Source organism: Benincasa hispida, unplaced genomic scaffold (genome assembly GCF_027475165.1).
Source record: "Benincasa hispida cultivar pf3 unplaced genomic scaffold, pf3_genome.v1.1 HicScf838, whole genome shotgun sequence".
NCBI lineage: Eukaryota > Viridiplantae > Streptophyta > Magnoliopsida > Cucurbitales > Cucurbitaceae > Benincasa > Benincasa hispida.
Genome location: NW_028326974.1, coordinates 2,162 through 21,237, shown reverse-complemented (window position 1 = coordinate 21,237; position 19,076 = coordinate 2,162). Strand labels below are relative to the sequence as shown.

The window sequence follows — 19,076 nt, the reverse complement described above, 5'->3', positions numbered from 1 at the left end:
GAAAGTTTTAAGTTTTATTTTGCGCAAAACTTGTGTTCAAACATTTATTATCACATTCTTGTAATTTTGTTTTTAGCTTTGTGGTGAGAACCCTGCCAACCTCTAAATTTGGGGGTGGCAGCAGTCTCGGAGAATTGCGTTCATTATATTGCGATCATTAAAAAAAAAAAAGTTGAAGTGAAATTTTGGGAATAATAACTCCACTATCAACGTAACGGGGAAACCCATGTTGATAAGAGTTAAACTGTGAAAGGCACTTGCTTGAAGTTGGATGTCCGCATGACACACGTGGGGGCAAGCCAAAACGAAGGCAAGTCGCCAGGATCAGCGCATTAGCACAACTCCTCTATCCGGTGCAAGCCAAAACAAATGAGACAAGAGTTGAGTTGAATATGGAACGCAACCGAAGTTGGATACTCGCATGACACACGTGGGGGTAAGGCAAAACGAAGGGTGTAACCAGGTTCAACACCGCATTTGAATAAGTCATCGCAAAGTTTTGAAGTACTTTTTTTGAATGAACACAATCTATGAAGCTAAACACAAAGTTGCGGTGAATGAATAAAATTTTTTAGCAAAGGCTTATCGGATTGGGCCAACCATTTTAGCTGAGGATGGAATTTGTTACCCGATGAGTCTCCCTACGCTATTAGGCACCTTTGGTCTAGGATTTGAAAGGTGTGTGTAAATTATACTCTGAGAAGCTGGTCATCGGAAAGGAAAGCATGAAGGTGAGTTAGAATTTCTTGAGTATAACGCATGCTTGGGGACAAGCATGATTTTAAGTTTATGGGTGTGATGACATGTAGAAATGCATGCCATCTTAGTCCGTTTACTTAGAATTACGAAGGTTGTTAGGCAGAATATGCATCGATCATGCTAGGAATTCACGAGAAAAAGAGTTGCGTCAATCAACATGTCGAACCTCAGCTAACCCATTACTTTACGTTAATTATGCGTTCAATGTTCTATTTTTGAAGCCAATGCAGGAAATGAACGCAAACACGGATACCGGACCATCGCATAGACGACCGCATGCAGAGAAACACTCAATCGCAAGGCAAATGTATCGATCAATGCATGGATGTTGTGGTAATCAGTCGTATGCGCCCATCGCATGGGAGTTGCACTCGTTAAGCGATTGCAGTCATCATGTAGAATTGCAGTGTCAAGCGAATGCGGCCATTGAATGATTGCGTATACGCGACAATGCATTCTAATGGGATTAGCACAAGGTTGGTTGAATGAACGCATCAACGCATCTACCTCAAGAAAATCCAAAGCTGATGCTGACATTTCACCTACCGCGCCGTTAATGGCAGAGGTTCAGAAAGGACGAACACGCCGAATGTCAGACTCAAAGCAGTCCAATTAATGTTGTCGGTGACCAAGCTCTATAAATAGAAGCCGACAAGCTAAAATTCATTTGATCCAGGGTTTTCGCCCAAGGTTGAATCCAAGGTTTTCGCTTGAGGTTCACCTGGGGAGGATCCTTGTGATCCAGACAAACTGCATGAGAAGACGTTGAGAGTTCTTCACCTTCTTCATCCATTCCGAGTGACGACCGGAGCCTTCGACCGGAGCTAGATCTCGAGAGAGTCAGCTCTTCCACCCATCCATGGCACAACTGGCAATCTTGACGCACATCCGCTGGAAGCAAAGTTTTGCTTCCAGCCGATCATTTCTTTTTCCTTTCTTTTTCTATATTGTATTGTATGATATTTTGAATTAAGAAATTAATACAATGTGTTTTCAATGAATTTCTCTATTCGTTCTACTCCATCTCCATCTTCATGCTTAGCATCTTTACTTTTGTTGCAACACTTAATAGGATTGCTTAGGTATTGCATACTTAGTTATGTGGATTAGGGATATGAAGCATGTAGCAACCTACCGAGAGGTATGCATTGCATGAGTATGTGAGTAATCTTATTTTCTTAGTGTGAAGCTGCTGCAACACCTGTCTATAGGCTAACACATTGCTTGTCTATGAGTGAAGTCAACAACAATCAACTGCCCAAGATGGTAAGTGGTTGGTCGCATTACGTAATGTATACGTTGTTCACTAAGGATGGTAACAACCTTGCGTCAACCAAGTTCATGCGGTTACCTTGTCCTATGAGCACATCATTCATCATTTAGGTATACTTGAGAGAGTAGTCTAAAACCCAAATCTAAGACTCGAGAGAGCGGATTTGAACGCATAGGCAAGAATGGGGACTTAGAGATAAGCTCTGTTTGTCAACACTGCATCGCATGCACCCTAGGAATAAGAAAGATGATATGTGGTCGCCTTGTTTGTGTATCATCGCATAGACAAGAATTAGAGGCTTATGTGTAGGCCCTATAGACACCTCTGCACATACATCGCAAGCGTTCTAGCATTAAAAGTCGTAGCATTCGCACGTAGAGGTGGTTTACTATTGTATGAGTGTTGCATGATTGCATTAGTTTGCGTTGACTAGGGTTCCCTTGCGGTCACTCTTAAGTTTTGCAATGAAAACATCTTCACATTTTATCCCTTTTCCCATTCATTTATTTCATGTCAAGGTTTGTCCCATCTCTACCTCTCATGCATATTCTCATTGCGTTGTCTGATAAATAGGAGTAGGAGTAGGATTAACTTAGTAACATCCCCTTTATTCTTTTATTCAACCGCCGCATGTACATCACCACAAACATATAGTTACAAGTCCTTGTGATCAACCTCGGATTACCCGAGAAAATTGCGTTCATGTTATACTTGGCGTGAACGCAAGAAAACTTATGGCAGGACGCATGGTCATCGCATACATTCGTGAACGCAATTTTCATTCCAACGCATGACCATCAACGCATGACTATCAATGCATATCTTAGGAACATGCATCGCATAATGCATCCACAGATTTGGTTGACGAGTAAAACCGACTTCCAATTTTCGCGCATCAAGTTTTTAGCATCGTTGCTGGGGACTTGGTAACTAAATGTTTGTAAGTTTTGTGTCTCTGCAAGCAAACTTTTTATCTTAGGTGTATTACAGCTTGTGCGACCAGGTTGCAAACAACATTGAAGTATAGGCGATGCGTTGAAAGCCAATGTTGACCCAAAGGTAGAAGGGCAATGAGTCACAAAAAGAGCTGAAGGTGATTCTAAGCACATGACAGCCACATACGCCCAACAATTGCCGGAAGTTCCAATGGTCAGGGCAACTTGACCCAAGCAGTTGAGAGCCACCTCCTGCATGGAAGACTCCTTGCGATGACAACACTCTTATTTTTCCAGGGACGTCTTCTACTCTATCTTTACTTGGCTTTCTTAGTATAGGTTATTTGTTTTATTTTTATTGCTATTTTGGATATATGGCTGTTTTCTTGGTTTTAGGTACGTTTGCTCTTGTAGGTGCAACAATAAGTCTCCTCGGTTCGTAGTTTAACGGAAGAATTCTTTTCAACCTTCAACGCAAGGCTTCAATCACGTGGATTCCAACGCATGAGCGCATGTGTTGTTACACCTAAGGTCTTTTCTTGTTATCTTGTATGCCTTATCCTTTTGAAATTCTTTCTTTCTCGATTGCGTTGTTTTGCGATGTTTCTATGATGGTACGTATAATTCACCGCATTTTCTAACTAATCAACGCAAGGCATTCTTTACTTTCATTGGCTTCTTCAAATTTTGAAAGTTTTAAGTTTTATTTTGCGCAAACCTATGTTCAAACATTTATTATCGCATTCTCGTAATTTTGTTTTTAGCTTTGTGATGAGAACGCTGCCAACCTCTAAGTTTGGGGGTGGCAGTGGTTTCGGAGAATTGCGTTCATTATATTGCGATCATAAAAAAAAAAAAGTTGAAGTGAGATTTTGGGAATAATAACTTCACTATCAACGCAATGGGGAAACCCATGTTGATAAGAGTTAAGCTGTGAAAGGCACTTGCTCAAAGTTGGATGTCCGCATGACACATGTGAGGGCAAGCTAAAACGAAGGCAAGTCGCCAGAATCAGCGCATTAGCGCAACTCCTCTGTCAATACAAGCCAAAACAAATGAGACAAGAGTTGAGTTGAATATGGAACACAATCGAAGTTGGATGCCTGCATGACACATGTGGGGGTAAGCCAAAATGAAGGGCATAACCAGATTCAACGCCGCATTTGAATAAGTCATCACAAAGTTTTGAAGTACTTTTTTTGAATGAACGCAATCTCAGAAGCTAAACACAAAGTTGCAGTGAATGAATAAAATTTTTTAGCAAAGGCTTGCCGGATTTAACTTAGACAAGATCTTTTGAAGAAGTAGCCTAAGTGGAGGAGAGCATTGCGATGATGGTCAAAGGTGTGTGTAAATTATACTCTGAGAAGCTGATCATCGCAAAGGAAAGCATGAAGGTGAGTTAGAATTTCTTGAGTATAATGCATGGTTGGGGATAAGAATGATTTTAAGTTTATGGGTGTGATGGCATGCAGAAATGCATGCCATCTTAGTCTTTTTACTTAGAATTATGAAGGTTGTTAGGTAGAATATGCATCGATCATGCTAGGAATTCACGAGAAAAAGAGTTTGCGTCGATCAGCTAACCCATTACTTTGCATTAATTATGTGTTCAATGTTCTATTTTTGTAGCCAATACAGGAAATGAACACAAACACGGAAACCGGACCATCGCATAAACGGTCGCATGTGGAGAAACACTGCATCACAAGGCAAACGCATCGATCAACGCATGGATGTTGCGATAATCAGCCGTATGCGTCCATCGCATGGGAGTTGTACTCGTTAAACGATTGCGGTCATCATGTAGAGTTGTGGTGTTAAGCGAATGCGGCCATTGAATGATTGCGGCTACGCGACAATGCATTCTAATGGGATCAACGCAAGGTTGGTGGATTGAACGCATCAACGCATCTACCTCGAGAAAATCCAAAGCTGATACTGACATTTCACCTACCGCGCCATTAGTGGCAGAGGTTTAGAAAGGATGAACACACCGAACGTCAGACTCAGAGCAGTCCAATTAATGCTGTCGGCGGCCAAGCTCTATAAATAGAAGCCGACAAGCTAAAATTCATTTGATCCAGGGTTTTCATCCAGGGATGAATCCAAGGTTTTCACTTGAGGTTCCCCTGGAGCGGATCCTTGTGATCCAGACAAACTGCGTAAGAAGGCGCTGAGAGTTCTTCACCTCCTTCATCCATTCCGAGTGACGACCGGAGCTAGATCTCGAGAGAGTCAGCTCCTCCACCCATCCATGGCACCATCGGTAGCCTTGACGCACATTCGCTGGAAGCAAAGTTTTGTTTCCAGCCGGTCATTTCTTTTTCCTTTCTTTTTCTATATTGTATTGTATGACATTTTGAATTAAGAAATTAATACAATGTGTTTTCAATGCATTTCTCTATTCCTTCGACTCCATCTCCATCTTCTTACTTAGCATCTTTACTTTTGTTGCAACACTTAGTGGGATTGCTTGGGTATTGCATACTTAGTTATGTGGATTAGGGATATGAAGCATGTAGCAACCTATCGAGAGGTATGCGTTGCACGAGTATGTGAGTAATCTTATTTGCTTAGTGAAAAGCTGCTGCAACGCCTGTCTATAGGCTAACACATTGCTTGTCTATGAGTGAAGTCAACAACAATCAACTGCCCGAAAGGGTAAGTGGTTGGTCGCATTACGTAATGTATGCGTTATTCACTAGGGATAGTAACAACCTTGCATCAACCAAGTTCATGCAGTTACCTTATCCTATGAGCACATCATTCATCATTTAGGCATACTTGAGAGAGTAGTCTAAAACCCAAATCTAATACTCGAGAGAGCGATTCGAACACATAGGCAAAAATGGGGACTTAGAGATAAACTCTGTTTGTCAACACTGCATCGCATGCACCCTAGGAATAGAAAAAATGATATGTGGTCGCCTTGTTTGTGTATCATCGCATAGACAAGAATTAGAGGCTTATGTGTAGGCCCTATAGACACCTCTGCACATACATCACAAGCGTTCTAGCATTAGAAGCCGTAGCATTCGCATCGAGAGGTGGTTTACTATTGTATGAGTGTTGCATGATCGCATTAGTTTGCGTTGACTAGGGTTCCCTTGCGATCACTCTTAAGTTTTGCAATGAAAACATCTTCACATTATCCATTTTCCCATTCATTTATTTCATGTCAAGGTTTGTCGTATCTCTACCTCTCATGCATATTCTCATTGTGTTGTCTGATAAATAGAAGTAGGAGTAGGATTAACTTAGTAACATCCCCTTTATTCTTTTATTCAACCGCCGCATGCACATCATCGCAAACATAAAGTTACAAGTCCCTATGATCGACCTTGGATTACCCGAGAAAATTGCGTTCATGTTATACTTGGCGTGAACGCAAGAAAACTTGTGGCAGGATGCATGGTCATCGCATACATTCGTTATCATAATTTTCATTCCAATGCATGACCATCGACGCATGAATATCAACGCATATCTTAGGAACATGCTTCGCATAATGCGTCAACGGATTTGGTTGATGAGTAAAATCGACTTTCAATTTTCGTGCATCAAGTTTAGCGTCGTTGCCGAGGAGTTGACAACTAAATGTTTGTAAGTTTTGTGTCTCTGCGAGCAAACTTTTTATCTTGGGTGTATTGCAGCTTGTGCGACCAGGTTGCAAACAACATTAAAGTGTAGGCGATGCGCTGAAAGCCAATGTTGGCCCCAAGATAGTAGGGCAATCAGTCGCAAAAAGAGCTAAAGGTGATTCTAAGCACATGACGACCGCATGCGCCTAACAATTGCCAGAAGTTCCAATGGTCAAGGCAACTTGACCCAAGCAGTTGAGAGCAACCTCCTGCACGGAAGACTCCTTGCGGTGACAACACTTTCATTTTTCCAGGGACGTCTTATACTCTATCTTTACTTTGCTTTCTTATTATAGGTTATTTATTTTATTTTTATTGTTATTTTGGATATATGGCTGCTTCCTTGGTTTTAGGTACGTTTGCTCTTGTAGGTGCAACAATAAGTCTCCTCGGTTGGTAGTTCAACGGAAGAATTCTTTTCAACCTTCAACGCAAGGCTTCAATCACGTGGATTCCAATGCATGAGCGCATGCGTTGTTCCGCCTAAGGTCTTTTCTTGTTATCTTGTATGTCTTATCCTTTTGAAATTATTTCTTTCTCGATTGTGTTGTTTTATGATGTTTCTATGATGGTACGTATAATTCACCGCATTTTCTAACTAATCAATGCAAGGCATTCTTTACTTTCATTGGCTTCTTCAAATTTTGAAAGTCTTAAGTTTTATTTTGCGCAAACCTATGTTCAAACATTTATTATCGCATTCTTGTAATTTTGTTTTTAGCTTTGCGGTAAGAATGCTGCCAACCTCTAAGTTTTGGGGGTGGCAGCGGTCTCGGAGAATTGCGTTCATTATATTGCAATCATAAAAAAAAAAAAAGAGTTGAAGTGAGATTTTGGGAATAATAACACCACTGTCAACGCAATGGGAAAACCCATGTTGATAAGAGTTAAGCTGTGAAAGGCACTTGCTCGAAGTTGGATGTCTGCATGACACATGTGGGGGCAAGGAAAAACGAAGGCAAGTCACTAGGATCAGTCATTAATGCAACTCCTCCGTCCGGCGCAAGCCAAAACAAACGAGACAAGAGTTGGGTTGAAATGGAACACAACCGAAGTTGGATGCCCGCATGACACACGTGGGGGTAAGCCAAAATGAAGGGCGTAATCAGGTTCAATGCCGCATTTGAATAAGTCATCGCAAAGTTTTGAAGTACTTTTTTTGAATGAACGCAATCTCAGAAGCTAAACATAAAGTTGCGATGAATGAATAAAATTTTTGAGCAAAGGCTTGCCGGATTTAACTTAGGCAAGATCTTTTGAAGAAGCAGCCTAAATGAGGAGAGCATTGCGATGTTGGTCAAAGGTGTGTGTAAATTATATTCTGAGAAGCTAATCATCGCAAAGGAAAGCATGAAGGTGAATTAGAATTTCAAAATTTTGACTAAGTGTTTTGTCTTTTCTGTCCAAAACAGCGCAATAAGGACCTTGCGCATCTCTAAATTTGGGGGTGGGGAAGGTCTGAGCAGATGCGATCATTATCAGGAAAATGCATTCATTATATCAAAAAAAAATAATAATAAAAACTCCAATGTCAGCGCAATTGAAAATCCTAACCTAATAAGAGTTAAGTCGTGAAAGGAACCTACTCGTAGTTGGATGTTCGCATGTCACCCATGAGAGCAAGTCAAAACGAAGGTAGGTTTCCAAGATCAACGCAATATGAAAAAAAAAAAAAAAGAGAGAGAAAATAAGAATACAAGAGACAACTCCTCTGACCAGCAAAAGTAAAACTTGGCTGAAAATCAAGAGTTGAAGTTGAGATTGGTACATAACCATAGTTGGATGCTCGCATGACACTGGGAGCAAGCCAAAACGAAGGGTGTAACCATGATCAACAGTCTCTAATAAAATGACGCAAACCAGACCACTGCATAAAGACACACCTAGTTGTTTTTGCAAGAAGAGGTAAACACTCTTCTCAAAACAAGAAGGGAATTTTTTAATAGAGGTTTGTTATAGAAAAGAATAAAGTAAAGCATATTGATAAATTGTTAAAGGATAGAAGGAAATTGCGTTGTTAAGTAATGTTGTAGAGGTGGAGCATTCGGAGCAGCCAATCGATGCAAAGTTAGGATAGGAATTGATCAAAATTTCCTGAGTTGAAGATATGCTTGAGGACAAACATATATCTAAATTTAAGGGTGTGACAACTTGTAGAAATACAAGTTATTTATGCCGTTTTATTTAGATATTACAGCAAAAAGAGAGGAAAGTTGCGTCAATAGTATAAGAATTGGCTGAGAAATACAAAAATTATGAAATGTCGTGAACGCATCGACTAACACCATTGTGATGGCGAAATAGAATGTTTCAGCCTCTGTTTTGCAGGAAATAGGTCACCGCATGCGTTAATGGCTCGAAGACAAAATGTACAACGCATCTACATCGTATGCGCCAATCGATCAAGAACGAAGAAATGATCAACGCAATGACGGCGCATGCGACGATCGATCATGAGCTTTAGCGATCAACGCATTTCAACCACATGTAGTAATAAAAAAGAACACCGCATGCGGCAATCGATCGAAGATGTGAAGAGCAACGCATTCGCGGACGATTCTAATAAGTATACAACTTTTTGTTGTGCAATTCTGACGGATTGATCGTGGAGCATAGAGGAATTTTCCACAACGCCATGGCAAGAATTACCATAATTATACAGTGGGGACCACAAATTCAAAAGGCCAAGGTCTTGTCTATAAATAGCCTCCTCAAATTCGCTAAAAGATATACGGGGAGAGAGGCTGGTCTGAAGAGACTTTACAAAGTAAATCCGGGAGAACTACGAGACAAGGCTGAAAGGTGAATCTCTGAGCAAGGAATTCTTCCGATTCTCGAAGCTGAAGCTCTGTGCAAAAGGTCAATTCTATGGGGAAAGCAAGCCTGAGAGGGAAGCTTTCCTCTCCACCACATCCATACGCCGACAAGCACAAGTCTCCGATCGGGATCTGTGTCAAGATGTTGATACTCTTTCCGTATTTATTTCTATTCTCTAATTCATCGTTTGTGTTCATCTTCTTTAATCTCTCATTCACAAACATGTATCAAACGTTTAATTTTAGAATTAAATATTATCATCATCATCATTACCATCTCTCTTACATTTATCATTCATTTTCTCCATGATGTGTTCTTAATCCCCAGGGTAAACAGCGAGAATTAAGCGAGTGAGTCAATCTGTGTCAAGGAATCAATTAAGTTTAGCTAAAGCATGCTCGACGACATCTTCACCTGTGAGAGCAGAAGTGAAGATATTATTCCGCCTATCGAGAGAAGGTTAGAAGAATGCGTTAACTAAAGCGAGAAGTATTTCCAGAGATGGAAACAACCTTGCGTTCATCACGTTCATCTCTGTTTCACCATAGATGTATGGGAACGCGACCGATCACTGAAAGGTGTACACCAAGGGAAAGCGGAACCTTAGTTGCGTCCTTAACACAAATTTCTGTTAATTCGATTCTGAAGCAGGAAGTTCCGATGATCGACTTTCCATATACGATGTTTAGTTCAAAACACTATTCCAGTCATCATTTTATTTCAGTTGATTTGTTAAATTCAAGATCTCATGTTGTATGGGCACCGATCTTAATATGTTCATGAAGGCAGATATTGGTTTGTTGTGCTTTTATTTTTTCTTCAGCAACTTCTTTGAAACCTAATTCGATTTAGGATATCGATCATAACTGCAACATTCTTGGTGGATTTTTACTGTGTTTGTTGATAGTAAGCCGTTCGGTTCTGGAGCCATTTCTTCCCCCGAAAACCAGTCGTTGCTGCAAAATCTATTTGCACCATCTTCATCCACCCCGTTCCTTGTGACAACGAGAGATTGGCACCATTTCCACCTGTGAAACTGAAAACAAGAACTGATGGATGTGGCTATTATGTTGGAAGACGAATAAATCTTGCCACGCACGAAGGTTCTGAATCTCGACCTGTCTATCCCTCCTTGAAAACCTAAAGGATACATTCATATCTTATATTTTCTGTTTATTTCCTTTGTCTAAAATTCATTATGTCACTGATATTTTACAGATTGTATCAGCAACTGGTGTCTGTTTGATTTTGTCACAGAAGAAATAAATGACGGAAGCGAAGGTTGGTTGGCAGCCAAATTTACGAGATGTAAGCAGTGAAATCCTTACTTGTATTCTGTTTTTAATTCCTTTGCGGACTCAAGTTTCATGTAGACTACAAAATTTCGCCCATTCATATTACTGGATTGTTATTTTCTAGTCGTTTATTGGGTATCGGTTCTAGAATTAAGATTGCTCTGTCTTGTTATTTTAGAGAGTTATTTTCTTTTCCTTTTCCCCATAGTATACTTTTTTGATCATTGATTAAAGCGAAGCTCAAGAATTTCTGTTGTCAGAAAATATTAGGTTTTTCTAGTGTTGAATCTTAATAAGCAAAGCGCTTGTTGCTATATTGCTTTTGTGGGAAATGTTGATCAAATAGTTATTGGATCCTAAACATCATTGCTTATGTTTTTAGTTTCTGGCAACTTTTAAGTTCGTCAATTTTGAGTTCACTTGGGGATTGCATAAGATGTTGAATAAAAAGACATTAAGACTTGTAAGGACCAGTTATTGAAACCGATTGAAATATAATTTCCTCTTGTGTTGTCATACATACATTTCAGGATCCATTGAGTGATTGTCGGAGTTTTGGTAGCAATTGTCATCCATCAAGCCAATCAAGAAAGATCTCAATTGGAATTATGGTAGAGTCACCAACCAATGGGAAATGTAGAAGCACGAAGGAACTGAAATCCATGGTGCCAAATGCAGAAGTTCTTTTTTCCCGTTTAGAAAATTCCACAAAAGGGAATTGGAAGGAGAAAGACACAAGGACCTTTGGTACTAATGTTAAGTCAAAACTATCAGAAGCTCCTCAACAATGTACTTCACCATGGGTTTCTACTCGATCCCTTAAACGAAATGCACCCCTTATGGACATTCCAAGTGGAGCAGAACGAATGTTCCATTCTCCGACGACTTGTGGGAGGCAGAACAAGGGTCATGGATTAAAGGAGCCACCAGCTACATGTTCTGTTCGTTCATTTGCAAACCAAAGCTCAATGCTCAAGTCTGGAAATAGCAAGGAGAAGAACTTCGATGAGGCCAACTGCCAAATGGAAGGAGTGAGGGATACAACCAACGAGAAGCTGCATGAGTTTGCATTTGCAACCATGACAGAGGTCCGGTCAGATAAAATGGTGATTGAGGATCAAGCAAATAAATCAGAAAATAGAACTGAAACTTTGAAAATGAAGCTTTGGGAGATACTTGGAACTGTTTCTGTACCTAATGATCAACACTCGGAATGTCAGAACCATGAGCAAGATGTCAATCAATTAATAACTGAAGAAATCGTTGTGCAGAAGCATGAAAGAGCTGTCAGATTCAAAAATAATTCGGATACGATAGAAACTGATTCTGAAAACTCCGGTCAGACTTTGAAGAGGCCAATAGTTCGTTCTATAGCACGGAAAAGATCTCACATTTTTGTGCAGTCAAGAAAATCTAAGACCCCTTCAGGCAACAAAGGGAAACATCAAGAGGGAAATGTTTTTATCTTTGAAGGAGGGCCTGAAGACACTCATGTTGCTATCAATGGGCCTTCGACAATGTGTACAAGAAAGAAGAGTGGTGAAAAGAGTTTCAAATTTCAGCCACGAAAAATTTTATTTCCTCAAAAGGAAGAGAAGATGGGAACTTTTCCTAAACCGACAGGGATTGAAGAACTGGCACCTCAAGAAAAACCCTCTTCTTTTAGGGAAGTTCAGGGTTTCCATAGCTCCCCGGTTAACCATGTAACTGTTGAAAAAGACGAACGGAAGGGATTCAATCAATTTCCACAGATGGACAAGACGGTGTCGCCAGGGAATTTTCATAGCCCAGCAGATTATGGTCAACAAGGAGGCATTGACAATGCATTCCTGGATAAGGATGTAGACCCGCAGAGTCGTATAGAAAGTCCAACATTTAGAATGAAGACGCCTGTCTGCAGTTCCCCTAGTTCAACTCCAAAAGCAGATAAAGTAGTTTGTGAATCTTCAAGTCCTGGCTCAGTAGGGGAAATACTTTCTACGAGAAATATTTGTAGCTTCAGGAAGCTGCGGACTTCAGAAGAGGATTGTGACAGATCAAATGTAAAACCACACTTTTCAGTATCCTTGGTTACTGGGTGTAGGGTTTATCCTCAACTATCATCTTCTTGCATGTGTCTTGTTTGCAAAATATTTGAGCCTCATTGTCATGTCTCTATATTTTGTTTTTCCTTATAAACCTTCAGGAAGATGATAAAGAGATTGAGCATTCTCCACTCGAGAAAGCATCAGCTGATTTAACAAAAGGAGCAGCAGATTATAGGTTGTCTGATTCATCATCTGAGGACGCCAGCTATGAAAGCTATGCAGAAGGTTTGTCAGCTTCTTTGTTATATTTTGAAATTAATACACCTTACTTTCAATGTCATTGTTACTTAGTTCTATATTGAATTCATCTTCACTACACTATATCCTGCTTGATGAACATTACTTACTGATGCTTTGTTTTCATGGATTTTCCTATTTTGATTTAGATGCTCATACATCCAGTAATTTGATCAATTGTGTGGTTGGTACCATTGGAAAGTTGAAGTAACATACCTGTAATTATGAAAGGTTTCCAAGTTCTAGAGCCGTATATAAGAACTTAAGCTGTTTGTTTCTTCTGGGTCAATGAAAGATAAAATGGGACTAATATGAGATTTGAAACTTATTAAATCACCGATTGACCTAAAAACATAAGTTAATGGGTGAAGGTAGATTTAATTATATATCATGTGAGGAAACAACATTACAGGGGTTTGAACACAGGGCCTCCTTGGATCACCTGCTCTGAAACCATCTTAAATCACTGATTGACCCAAAAGCTTAAGCTAATGGGTGAAGGTAGATTTAATTATATATCAAACAAAACTGTCAGTTTATTTCTCAATTTGATGTAAAGGCTAATTTGGTATTATGCAATATTCTAAATCAGAATAATACAACCAACATAAGCATAACTTTGTGGTTAAGGCATCTACCTCTTTCTTTAAGATCAGAGGTTCAAATAAAAGGGAAAAAAAGGTAGGAGAAAGACAGACAATTATAAAATTTGCCAGATTGCCTACATCTATTTTGAAACCAGCAGCTATTCTTTATTCAACTTAAGAGATTACAAAAACCACCATTCAAAGACACAAGGATCACACACGGATGAAAGAAAACCTGAACTTTAGAGCCTTGGACTCCCCCCCCCCCAAAAAAAAGAAAAGGAGGAAGATTTGTACGTGTTTAACTCAGCAAGCTTTTGCTCAAGCAACAGATATTCTGTTTTCCTTAACTTCTTTAGAGACTTGACTTGTATTCACCCATGTCTCAGTTCTCCTAGTTCACTATGGATATATATGAATTCTCATATCCTTGATAGGATCTATATCAACAAATTAATCTGAACTTCAATGTATACAATTGAAACAACATTCCGTCTAATGTTAATAAGTTCAGCTTGTGTCACAATCATTCTTCTTATGATCAAAGCACTTTGTATGTTCAGGAACTGATGCTTGTTTTTTCCATTTGATCTCCATTTCCTTTTCATTCATATAAATGTCCATGTGTAGGTGTAGATTCAAGTCAAAGAGATACACTCTCTCCAGAAATCGGTTCCATAAAGAAATTCAAGTCTATGCTTCGTCCAGCAAAGAGGGCCCGTAATGTGGAAAACGATGAATTTGATTTCAATGGTATGTTCTTGCTCTTTAAAGAAAGTAGCTTACTTTGAAGTATACGTGATTTTTGGTTGTCAAACATGTTTAATTGTCTCAGCATTGTGTTTGCATATTTATGCTTAAAGATTTTTGTCTAGAAATGTAGATATAAGCACACAAGAAAACTAACAAACATTTAAACCGTCTGAATGGGCAGGGCCTAGAGAAAGTAGTTGGGCTGAGGAAATTTTATTCCCCAACGAAGAGGATGGGCTTGCAAGGTAATTTCCCCCCTCCCCTCGAAGTTTCTTCTTCTTCTCCTTTTGTTTTGGGGGGGGGGGGAGGAATCAATACACTAATTGTATCATGTGAAAGTCATATAAGTGTTCTCCTTTATTTCTATTTAGGGCTGCGAAACTGTTTCTCTCAGAACTTGAGAAGCTGAAAAGTAAAATATCATCAATATCTATTGAAAAATCCTCAGAGGTTCTGTTGTCAGTTGCCGAGAGTATTCATTTGCAGTTGCAGAATGTTGAGTCTCAAATCCAAACGGACATGTAAGTCTATCAGTTCACATTTCTGGTTCTTTACAGGATAAAAAATTCTTCAATGATTTGTGACGGTATTTCAGGGTAAAGCTGTTGAGCTTTGGTAAATCAAGACGAAAAGATCTAGAAACAAAGTTTGAAGGTAGCATAATCATATGATGGATTTTTAATTCATATGTCAATTTCTTTCTCAGTTGGTAGAATTAGCTTTATGAAATTGTTCTATTTAACTGTGTTTGCAAGCTTTTTCTGAACTGGAACTTGCTCACGACTTGGTATTTATTGGGACGAATGTTCATCACTTGGAATAAATATTACTCATGAGATTTGTTTGTTTCCACTTTGCTTGGGTAACCAACTCAAACATATTCAAACTCTTGAGAGCTTTGACCTCGAATCTGAATTCTTAAATCATGAATATATTCAAACTCTTGTGAGCTTTGACTTTGAAATCTGAATTCATAAATCACGAGTTCCTTCTCTTGCTCACAAATGAACTTACCAGCTGCACAAATTAATGCCATCACGTGTTCTGTTTTTTTTCTAAGACTTCCCAAACAGATAGATGGTAATTGGTATGAGACATGAGTGTCCTGTATAATTCAGCATGGTTGGCCTATATTTTCTTTAAGTTCTGTTACATTTAGTGGCTGTGCACCATTTTGTTTAAAATTCTTTAAGAGATCAATTTCACGTCTTGTTGTGTAGAGTAATTTTGTCATCTTTTGCATGGGTTTCATCTTTATTTTATGCTTGGGCATCAAAGTTTTAATTTTATGTTTTTTGGGTAGATCAGCCAGTTTCTATCTATTTGTTTACAGAACAACAGCAACAATTGAATCGTATTAATAAAAAGTTCAAGGAGGAGGTTAATCAGCATCTCCAGGACTGTAGGAACTCACTACAAGAATTGGAAGCGCAGCAGATAGAGTTCAAGGGAATTATGGAAAAGAAAAGTATTTTCTGTTATGTTGCTTTAAATTTTTGCAATTACATGGAACTGTTTCATATGCTTAACCTATTTGTTTCTGCCACTATTCACGATCTATGATTTAGGGCTCTAACACCTTCTTGATTCTCAGGATCTTGAATGAGAGGTGAGGGAAAAACTCTCATTTCGTGAGGTAGGAGGTGGTGATGATGCCATTGGATCTTGTAGGCTTAAATATAGGCAACTTTAGGGTGTGAAACAAGGTCTTGTTAGCTAAATAGTTGTAGCATTTTCCTCGCATGTCAATAAGGTCATTGTGAACAAGGATAGACCACGCCCTCTTGAATGGATCTTGAGTGGGATCAATGGAACGTTTAGAAATCTATGGGTAGGTCCCTTTCTTTTTGTTTGCCTTCTTCTTCTTCCCTTTTTTTTTCTTTTTTGATAAGAAACATAACTTTCATTATCAAAAAGAGAATACAACAGAGGGGGAGATGAGATATCCCCACACACCAACAGGTTACAGAAAAGAGGCCCAAGTGGTGTAAATATGAATTCGGCTATAATTACAAAAGAATTTAGAGGTAGAAGACCAAGTAGATGCAAAAAGAATGAGAAGATCCGAAAAAACATCCCTATTTTGTTCATGGCCAGGAAAGATCCTCGAGTTGCGTTTTAACCAAAGCCTCCAGAGAAGGGGCAAAACCCCATTGGATCAAAGGCTTTTCACCTGAGCATGAAACTCGGGGCCTTCGATAAGCTGAAGAAGAGCATCTGACGCTTTACTAGGCCAACATCATTGCAAGTTGAACAAGCTAAACAACCTTCCCCAACAATCCGCAACCAAGGGGCAAAAAAGGAAAAGATGCATTAAGGACTCCTTACTTCTTTTACAAAGAACACACCGATTAAGGGAGAGAGCATAATACCATAGGGTTCTTTGGATTCTACAAGTATTCAACCTTTCAAAGGAGAAAATCCACAAGACTTTGACCTTCTTAGGACAATCGGCTTGCCATATAAGATCAGAACTTAGTGTATGATTCCTCATTGAGGAGAGATCCCTTTCTTTTCTCGAGGTCGTTGATTGTTTAGTGGGTGATTGGAGGTATGCTTTCTTTTGGAAGGATTGGTGTTGGGGAACATCACCTCTCCTCAATTAGGAATCATACAATGACAATTATATTTTCTCACTCTGGGAGCTCTTCCTCTCCTTTGGGATTTATGTTGTCCATTGTTTGATGGTGAACCCCTGAAGGATTTGAGACTGAATGATATTCCCATGACCTCAGGATGTGTTTAGGATCTTGGAAAAGTCTCAAGTAATATCCATTTTTGTTGTATTGGATAAATCTAATATTCGAATTATGGATGAAGGTCACATTGAAGTTGAAGGAGTTTCAACTTCCATTTCTAGTATTCATTAAGGAATTATTCCTTTTGGAATTCCTTTTTTCTTTTTATCACGTAGAAATTATTTGGAAGGAAATTCAAGCGCCAAAGTTGCACTGCTCCATCTTGGTGGTGGACTATTGATAGGATTGTGATAGGTTGGTCCATGAACCGGCTAATTAGTTTTTAAGTGAGTTTGTTGATGAGGTGGTTAACATTTAATAATTAATTATTCGAGGAGAAGATATAAGGCAACCAATTTTGTAGTTGGATTTTAGTTTATTCAGAAGAGGGTATCATATTTGAATTATTTGAGATTATTTTAATGTAGTCTTTACTTTAAATTTTCAATAGAATCCATACAAAATTAATAGTTGCGATTGGATTCCATGAGGATGTACGGTGAAATAAAAAGTATGCAATGCAATATAAAAATGAAGAATACATTACGGTGAATAGAGCTTATCTCAAGGTTCTTTTCTTTTGCGGCTGCAATATGGAGCACTTTCATCGAATCAGTTATTCTTGTACATTGGCAGATTTAATTCAATAACTATGTATTGGTACATGATAAATCATAACTAAATGGAATCTCAATGTGGTGAAAGTAATGTATTCTATTCTTCTATTGGAAATTACTGTCGGCCATTGTTTTTCAGATGGAAACAAAATAGATGCCTCCTTTGGATCATTATATGTAAAATTATATAAATTTGAAGTTTCTGGGCATTTCTAACGGTATTTTAAATTCATAGAAGCATCACACCGTAATAATCTCTTGCAAGTGGAAGAAGAAGTTGACATGCAACTAAAGGATGCACAAAGGAGAATTGAAGCTATCCACAAGGTATGTTTTCATTTTCACTTTTCTCAAGAAAACTTCTGGCTCCATTCTGGGATGGTAAATCTAGTCATACGGGGATTGGATATGCATCGCTTGTTCGCATTATGTTAAACTATTTAGAATGAGTTTGAAAGTATGTTTAAGGAAAATGCTTTTCTGAATGAAACAAAGGCTGTTTTGCGTCCTGCCATCGTGAAAATCTTAAAATGCTAATAGTTTCAAGATATTGAAATCCAACTCCAAATATACTGTTGGTCGACTTAAAGATTAAGATCATATGTTTGTGCAACTTACCAAGTTACTCTTATTTAGAACTTTCTGCATGTTAACTGTGTAGAGGCGTTGGCTGATCATATAGTGAGTGCTTAATAATATTTCATGCATATAGTTGAGAATCTTTTTTGGTTCAGATTTTCTCATACAATGTCATGTTTTATTATGGTATTTGTCCAACAACACTTTTATTGTAATCATCGAGGAGTTCATATACCTGCTTACCTTCAATTTATTGCAGTCGGGAAGAGGAAAGATACTGCAGCTGAAACAAGCAATAGCAATGTGCTTGAAATAGGAATGTTTAAACTGATCTACTTTGCACAGTTAGCGAGTTTGTCCAAGGCCCAGAGGGCCATTTGCCCCGTATAGAATTCATCATTTTTTTTTTTTTCATGTTCTATCTTTTTCAGTTAGTGATTTTGCTGTTTATTTACGTTTTGTTCGTGCTAGCTGTCAGGTTAACCTAATTTCCTAAATGCTCTAAAATTGTATCGTCTGCCATCCTTTTTACCATCATCTGCATTCTCAACAAGCATCCGTGCAACCTACATCATTATTCTACGAAATTAGTTATTTTGATGTTTGTTTGCTACACAAGGTCGTGCATGGTCTGGTAATTATTGAAAGAAAAATGCTTAGGGTCCGTTTGGAGGAATGCAAGATCCTCCTGAAATGAATCTGGGTTATCTTGCTCGTTTTGGGTAATGTGTCAAATGTTCAAGTATTCAGAGAGG

At 38.8% G+C, this 19,076-nt stretch overlaps 1 protein-coding gene across 2 annotated transcripts; it reads left to right on the top strand.

Moving 5' to 3' along the window:
* The first annotated feature begins 10,391 nt into the window (after positions 1-10,391).
* LOC150029883 (meiosis-specific protein ASY3-like) lies at positions 10,392-18,858 on the top strand. Of its 2 annotated transcripts, none has more exons than XM_090310281.1 (11): positions 10,392-10,531; positions 10,647-10,736; positions 11,254-12,765; positions 12,909-13,035; positions 14,265-14,387; positions 14,569-14,632; positions 14,759-14,908; positions 14,983-15,041; positions 15,721-15,855; positions 17,978-18,069; positions 18,581-18,858. In XM_090310281.1, the coding sequence occupies exons 2-11, from the start codon at positions 10,695-10,697 to the stop codon at positions 18,635-18,637; spliced, it is 2,361 nt and encodes a 786-aa protein (XP_090166407.1). In that variant the 5' UTR covers positions 10,392-10,531; positions 10,647-10,694; the 3' UTR covers positions 18,638-18,858. The 2 variants fall into 2 exon arrangements, with proteins under 2 accessions (XP_090166407.1, XP_090166406.1); XM_090310280.1 differs by having other exon boundaries at positions 11,254-12,783.
* The last annotated feature ends 218 nt before the right edge of the window (positions 18,859-19,076 follow it).